We start from the raw sequence: 7,881 nt of genomic DNA, 5'->3' as shown, positions 1-7,881 counted from the left end.
TGTTGTTTTAGTAGGTAAAAATTATTTTCTTTTTTTACTGATATGATAGATATCATGCTACTGTAATTTTCATTTTTTAGGCATAGAGAACAAGAATTCAGGCACACAGAGAGCTTGTGCAGTTGTTTTCTGTCAAGAATCACTTTCTTGAACCAGAGAAACGAAAGATCAGGTTTTCAGTAAATTACTTTCGAGAGTTGTTATCAATGGTGGCTTGGATATTTCCAAATTGGCCTTCAACTTTCCAACTTTTGAAGTCAAAGCACAAATGGTGAAATACCCAAATTTCTCGAACCCTATTCGATTTTGCGTTATCATAAATTTATTTCAATTTTTGGATTGTGGAAATCTTTAGAGATTTGGTTTCAATTAGTGTCATTAATTACATTTATTAATTTTTCTAGTAAAGAGCTATGTTTGAAGATATAGAGAATTATTCAAAATTAAATAAAGAATCAACTAGTGTAGAACGACCTTCTAAAAAACTCGTCGTAATGATATGGCCACTGCAATATTCAAGATGGCTGACTTGGTTGGTAAGGCATACAATGTTGACAAGACAAGTGCTCAACGAGTTTTTGATGAACTATCAAAAAATTTAGACTTAGAGGAGACACAATTTTTACAAGTTGTTGATGTACTCACAACAAACGAGAGGATGTACAAAGTATTTCTAACAATCCCTGAGCGTATGAGGCGTGTATGGAATGATTTTTTTACAAATAAAGAAGTGATCATCAAGTTATGAGATTTCCAATTTCTTATTTTTTGGGCTTTTAACGTGTTTCCTTTATTATTAAGACTGTTTTTATCTCATATATAAGTAGGGAGATACTTGAAACTTATTGCATACAAAATTATAAAATGTTACTTGTTTGATGTTATGCTATTTTTTAGTAAAAAATTGTCTTGCTGAAAATTTGTTTGAATAAATTGTTTTCTTGTTAGAATTTTTGTTTAAAATTATTGATATAAAGTTACTTTTAATTATTTGTCAAAATTATGTTCATAAAATAATTTCTTTCAAACAAGAGAATTGGAATTGAATTATAATTCTATAATTTTCCCAAACATAGGAATTGAAATTGAATTACAATTCTATAATTTTCCCAAGCATAAGAATTGAATTGTAATTCAATGTCAATTCTCATGAAATTGAAATTAAAATTTCAATGTCAATTCCAATTCCAATTTCACCCATCCAAACATACCCTAAAAAAATGTAGACATTTATATTGGCCTATATGTATTTTTTATTTGGTTATAAGTTCAAATCTAACCAAAAACAATTTATTTTATCAATTTTTTAAACTAGATCTAGGGTAACAAAATTTTATCCATCTTTTTTCTAACGGGGCTTTAGCAGTCCAAAACTCAGACCCGGCTCTGTAAAATCCCTAGTAACAAGGCGTCTCTTTTATACAAGAAAAATATGAGAGTTATATTTTGTTATGCTCACAAATTTATTCTTAAAAAAAATAATAAGAGAATAATAACCCACTTTCCTTTTCATTTATATAAGAGAATTCAAGTTGTTTAAAAACATAATATAGTATTAACAATAACAACAATATTAATAATATTTAGGTCACTTACTTGTAAATAACTAAGCCATTTGAGGTAGATCTGATGGTCTGCTTTCAACACAGAAAGTTTCAAACCTGGGCTCAGTTAAATCAACTACTGACTCATCTTCTTGGGAGTTCCAACTCCTCTTACTAACACTTTTCGAAATGGGGAAGATCACATACTCTTCTTCACCTCCCTGTGAACTACTACTTGTAACATTCTGGTTTTCATTCAATTGATTCAAAAGCCTTCTCGATTCATCTTCCCATTTGATTGAATCACAACACTCGGTTATTTTGTCAGAAGCCTCTTCTTCTTCTTCATCTTCATTGTTTACTTCAATGTCAATGCATTTGGTTGATTTCTGTAAGCATAATTCATTACTTAGTTATAATCCATTAGAATATAATAAGAGTTGACAATTGAATTGGCATACTAGGAGAATATTGACTGGAATTTTGAGCCTTGTAGGATGTTGAGGTGCAATAGTTGAAAGTATTTGAACAACTTCACTCATGGTTGGTCGATCATCGGGATCCATCAACAAACATTCTTTAGCCAAGTAAGCCATCACTTGCATTTCTTCTTCTGGATATTTTCTTTTCAGTTGGGGGTCAGCCAATTCCAATATTACTCTACTACTGTCTTGGAGACGAGGGGTACCCTGTACTTGTAGTAATATATATTATCAGACCCAACCCAACCAATAAAACAAAAACAAAAGAACTCATATTTCTTTTCTAGCTTTACCCATATGACGAGGCTTTCATCTCCATTGGTAGATGATGATTTATGAATGGCTTGTCGACCACTTATCAGCTCCAGAAGCACCACTCCAAAACTGAATACATCTGATTTACGTGAAGCTTTTCCAACTATAGCATATTCAGGTGCAAAATAACCAAATGTCCCATGCAATATTCTTGCTGGAGAACTAGAGCAGCTTGGGAGCCCATCTGTCAAATCTTGGGCCATGCCAAGATCTGTGATCTGCAAATCAAATTCATCGACTGTAAGATAATGTGATTTTCTTTTTCTTTGAAAAAATTCATCCACTATGCATAATGTGACAACATTTGAACCTTTGCTTTCCAGTTCCGGTCCAAGAGAATGTTTGTGGATTTTACATCTCTGTGTAAAATATGTGGAGCAGCTGCGTCATGGAGATATTCCAAACCTTTGGCAGCTCCAAGTGCAATTGCAACACGGGTTCTCCAGTCTAGCCATTTTCCTAAAGACCCATTCAAACAATCTCTTAAATTGCCATTTGAAAGATACTCGTATACAAGCAACCTCTCTACATATTTCCCCTTGTTTTCTGAGCAGTAGCCCAACAAAGGCACCACATGACAATGATTCAGTCTAGAGATCAACGCAATCTGCACATAATAATCGCAACAAAAATTAACTTTGTAACCATTTTTCTTATTACTAAGTGTGTTGTCTAGAAGAAAATAGTAGAAAAAACTACCTCTGTCAGAAAAACAGCAATTGTTTCAGGTCTTTCATGAGTTTTTAATCGCTTAACTGCCACAATTTGACCATCTTTTAGATGACCCCTGTAAACGTGACTGCTACCTCCAATGCCTATCAAATTAGTTTTGCAGAATTTGTTTGTTCCATTCTCCAATTCTGAGTAAGAAAACTGTGTAATTACTCCATGAACGGCTTCTTCTTTCCTTTGGAAGAAGCATGAAGATCCACAAATATAACCTGCAAAAATGAGTTTTTTTGTGATAATAAAAAAATATGAAAGCAAGTTCACCCATATTGGATTATCAGTCATTGTCAAAAAGATGATGATTGGCATGTAAGCCAAATTCTACCTGCAATGTGTTTAATCGGAGACGGTCCAATATGAACTTTGAATTCAGGGAGAGATGAAGCACCGTGGCTTATTAGGTTGGTTGAGCTGTTGCAACTTGTTTCCTTGTCTGAGCCAAATGGAGGCAATGATACGTGGAACATTGCTTTCCGGTAGACACAGCATAACACAGAAGCAGTGAAGACAACTACTGTGAGCAGAGCACTTGACAAAAAAATGATGACCACGGTCTTTCCAGACATCAGCTTCTTATAAGACTTAGTTTCATCAGATCCTGTGAAGAAACACTGCCACCCTATTAATCTTTTGAAGCAGCAGAACCTTACAAACAAATTTAGATACAAACCGAGGAGTAATATGCTAAATTGCTAATATATATAATTATATATATGAATCTTGAGGGGAATTTCTGAGACTGGATTCTTGAACTAGAAAATATAGGCATCATAATCAGTTTTGTGAAGAAAGAATACTTGGAATATATTTTTTGACAAACAAGGGAAGACAAAAAGAGGAAAAGAACAGATACAAAAAGGAAAGGGATATATTATGATCAACTAAAAAATTCCCATCCTGTGTGAACTCTTCTTTTCTTAATTGAGGCGAAAGTGTGAAGGAAGAAGCCCTATAATATAATTTAGCTATGACAAATATAAATAAAGTTTGAGAGCAAAGCTATTGAGAAACGCACCACTTCCACACTCACAGCCTGCAAAACAGCTGGTTGTGTGATTTCCAGCCACTTCAGGAGATTTATCAGCATCACATATGCATGTCCATCTACTATTCAATGCCTCATCTGCAGTTTAAAACATTGCTAACTCACTAAGAAAGTAAGCGTATTATATAATTTAAACCTTTATTTCACTCTTAACAGCTTGATTTGTAAGTGCTCAGGAATGCTGTCAATGCCCAAAATACCACTTCTCAGTTCACAATAGGGTCATGATGTTAGAAAATACTAGAAAAAAATATCAAATATATTGGCTCCAATCAGAATTGCAGTCAGTTCTAGGAAATTATTTTGCTCTTTTCTTTTTGAGTTAAGACACCATATAAAAAAAGTACAGGACTAGAGTTTCTAAACTTTATGAGTGGTCAGAACCATACCAGTACTGCAATGGCAGGATGTGGAGCAATTATTCACATGGGCAAGGTTATGATTGTCTTCATTTGGAAAAGAGCATGTGCACATCCATTTGTCTGCGTCATTTACCCAAAAGCTCAATAAGCAACCCAAATAAACATACAAAAGGAGGAGTTTTTGACATGTAAAATTCTTTGTTATGGTACTGTAGTATCTCTTATACCCCCCTCAAACATGTAGAATCCCACATTCATATCAATGCTTCATCTTGTATATATAAATAAGTATGCTTAGTGTGGAACACCTCAATAGCAATTAAAAATCATACAACTTTATGTTATCAGACAAGATCAACCGTTCAACAACAATGTCCATTACGTGATAAACTATGAGATGGAAGCCTCATTTGATCAAATCTAGAACTGATGGATATAACAATACCGGAAGTTTATAGACCAAAATAATTAATACTAACCACCAAAGATTTGCTGGATTGAGATTGAGAAAATGAGAAAGGTTATTGTAACTTCTGCCTGGAACTTCATTCTCTCTTTGTCCAAATAGTGAACTGAAAAGCAAAGAAATCAGTTCATGTTACATTTTAATCTGTTAGCTCATAATAAATTAACTCAAGCATTCTCTTGTCTAAGGGGAAAAAATCATTGCAAAAGCAAAAAAAACGCCATTAAGCAATGCTTGTAAAGAAGAAGCTGGTTGCAAAATGAAAAAGAAAGGAGAAGTGGTATCATGAATCTAAAGGGCCAGAATAATCAGCACATAAGTTGCAAGAAACCCTACTCATCTTGATGATCAGTATTAATAATCTAGAGAAGAATATCCAGAAGCAATTGAGAAAGCTTGAAATTATGCATGGTACCCAAACAAGACAAGAATGGCCATATTATAATGTCAACATCAGGTAGCTAGCTTAATATCTATCCATTTAAAATGTTGTTAATGGAAATTTTTGGTTCTTCCCATGCTTAGCAATGTACCTAATTTTTCATTGTGTTCCTCCCTTAATGCCTTTAATCCCACTTGATTTTTATGTTTTCTGATTTCAAATTAAAAAGAAAGAACATAGAATGGACCTCTTACAAATAAACAAGTAATTGATATGTGCTTTCAGAGTATGTGTATCACTCAGAATTGGATGTGACTTATTATTTTACACCAAGCATAACCTACAAGAGAAAGTGAAGATAAATGCTAAACTCGACAAAATTAAAAAAGAGGTCAGCTTAAGCAGGCCGAACTATTTTCAATCATCTAACCCTATTTTCCAATGTAGCAAAAAGATCAAACAGTTGATATAATGGTCTTGTGTTCGATTTTGGCCTTACAATTGAACTGAAGTACTGTTCAAATTGCATTTTGTGAATGATGCTATTGTCTTTAGAATCAAAGACACTAATCCTTCTTTTCAGCAAAAAAATGACACTAATCCTTGTTTTCAGCAAAAAAAATGACACTAACCTACACTAAACAAAATTTAAGGATGCACTATCCATATCAGGAAATATATTTATGTTGTTGATTACAGACCAAGAATTGGGTGCAACCATATGCCATCAAAATGGTTGATCTTCTTCACTCAACATTTTCATCTTGCTACACCATATAGAAAATAAGTTTGGAAATATGTACATCAGTACATGGTGACAAGTATTGAAGTTTGTTACTGTAATCATTAAAAAAACAACTTTGGCACTTGACATGGACCTAGAGAGAAGAAGAAGAAGGGGGGACATGTCTATGAACATCCATAATAAATAAAGTCTTAAGGAACTCGCAGAATAAAAACTTGTTGTTGGCATCAGTTTTTATTTCCAAAAAGTATGCAAAAGATCCAGATGTATAAGAGGACACCAAAGGAAAGATTGACATGTACTCAACAATAAAGATATTCAATGAACCGTATGTATAACGTTCACACTTGACAGTTGATAGCTGATAAGTTGAAACAAGTAACCAAGTGAAAGGTGTTATCTTTTAGAGCAGAGTAAACATATCACTACTACTAACCTGAAGGGGCGAATTGACTTGAAGATAAATCATGCGACAGCAAATAAGCACGAAAAGGACTTTGTGGGTTTCAAAGATTTCTTCAAAAGAAAAATAAGAGAAAATCCATAAATTCAAAATGGAAAGGATCCCTTTCGCCAACTCTGACAGTGACCCACCAACAATGAAACCAGCTATTGGCCAATGCAAAATATTAATTAAAATCCATAAATACGGATATTTATGTCACATATCTAATTTATTTAATCACTTTAAACTGGACCTTCTGTTTATGAGAGTGAGACATTGAACGTATTCAAGATTTTCAATAGATATAATGCCTTGATTAAAAGCCACGTTTACTCAGTTACCAAATGACATTTATGTATGCTTTTATAAAATGAAACTGTAGTGTCTGCTAAATAATATTTTTATACATTTAAACTCCAACCACCAAGTGTCGGCAATCTAAGGCCAAAATATGAAAATGCAATAAGAGGCATTCAAGAATTAAAAATAACATTATTGGAGGTTACTGTACTCTCCATTAATCTATTATCTTTATTCAAAAGCTATTCCACCTAGAGTTTGTTTGAAAATATATATTTTTTATGAGATTGTGTATCAATAAAAAAAAATAGTTAATTTATTTTTAAAAACATATACAGGATACTTTGGTAGAAAAGTAGTTAGTTGAGAAGTCAGTCAAAGTAGAGAGTAATTTATTATCCAGAAACTTTTTGATGAGATCCATCAATTTATACCTACCAATATATGGTCAAACTTGTCCTCAAATCGAACGCCAACTCCCTAGAGCTTGGACTGGGAGCCTAGATGAAGAATTGTCCCATCCAATAAGGCAACATATTATTGGCTTGAACGATGAGAGTTATTTGAAATAAAACTCAAAACTCAACCATTACATAATCAATCTATTTATCTATTAAAATACTAAAATTATTTCTTTCTTTTTTTAATATAAATTAATTATAAAATAAAAATTTAGAGAGATAAAGAATCATTTGATAAAAAAAAAATCAGTTCTTTTATACTTTTAATCAGGTTTTAAAAAAAAAAAAAAATCCAAACTAATCACTTCTTCAAAAAAAAAAAAAGGCCTGTTATATTTTCCTCATTTTTATTGCAAAGTAATAGGAGTTTTATTTTGTTTAAGTGCATGCTCAACTCCCTTCACCGTTATTAATTTAGTTCTATTATATTTTTACCTAAGTAAAATAAAGTTAACTTGGAGCTAGAGTGGATGTGAGTTAAATTTGTTAATATATATAATTAAGATATATTTACAAATATATTTCATCTAAATCAATATTTTAATAATTTTTATTTTGGTTCAAATTAACTGAAATCTAGTTTTGGGTCTTAGTGTTTCCAAACA

General features: G+C 32.4%; 1 protein-coding gene across 1 annotated transcript; it reads right to left on the bottom strand.

Moving 5' to 3' along the window:
- Positions 1-1,486: 1,486 nt before the first annotated feature.
- LOC124920820 (receptor-like serine/threonine-protein kinase NCRK) lies at positions 1,487-4,735 on the bottom strand. Its single transcript, XM_047461387.1, has 9 exons — positions 4,705-4,735; positions 4,505-4,597; positions 4,086-4,193; positions 3,396-3,668; positions 3,041-3,282; positions 2,652-2,948; positions 2,320-2,559; positions 2,006-2,233; positions 1,487-1,933 (listed from the first exon to the last, which is right to left on the bottom strand). The coding sequence occupies exons 1-9, from the start codon at positions 4,733-4,735 to the stop codon at positions 1,607-1,609; spliced, it is 1,839 nt and encodes a 612-aa protein (XP_047317343.1). The 3' UTR covers positions 1,487-1,606.
- Positions 4,736-7,881: the final 3,146 nt, after the last annotated feature.

This window comes from Impatiens glandulifera, chromosome 1 (genome assembly GCF_907164915.1).
Source record: "Impatiens glandulifera chromosome 1, dImpGla2.1, whole genome shotgun sequence".
Classification (NCBI taxonomy): Eukaryota; Viridiplantae; Streptophyta; class Magnoliopsida; order Ericales; family Balsaminaceae; genus Impatiens; species Impatiens glandulifera.
Note: the sequence above shows the minus strand (reverse complement) of the source record. Positions and strands in the feature narration are given on the sequence as shown.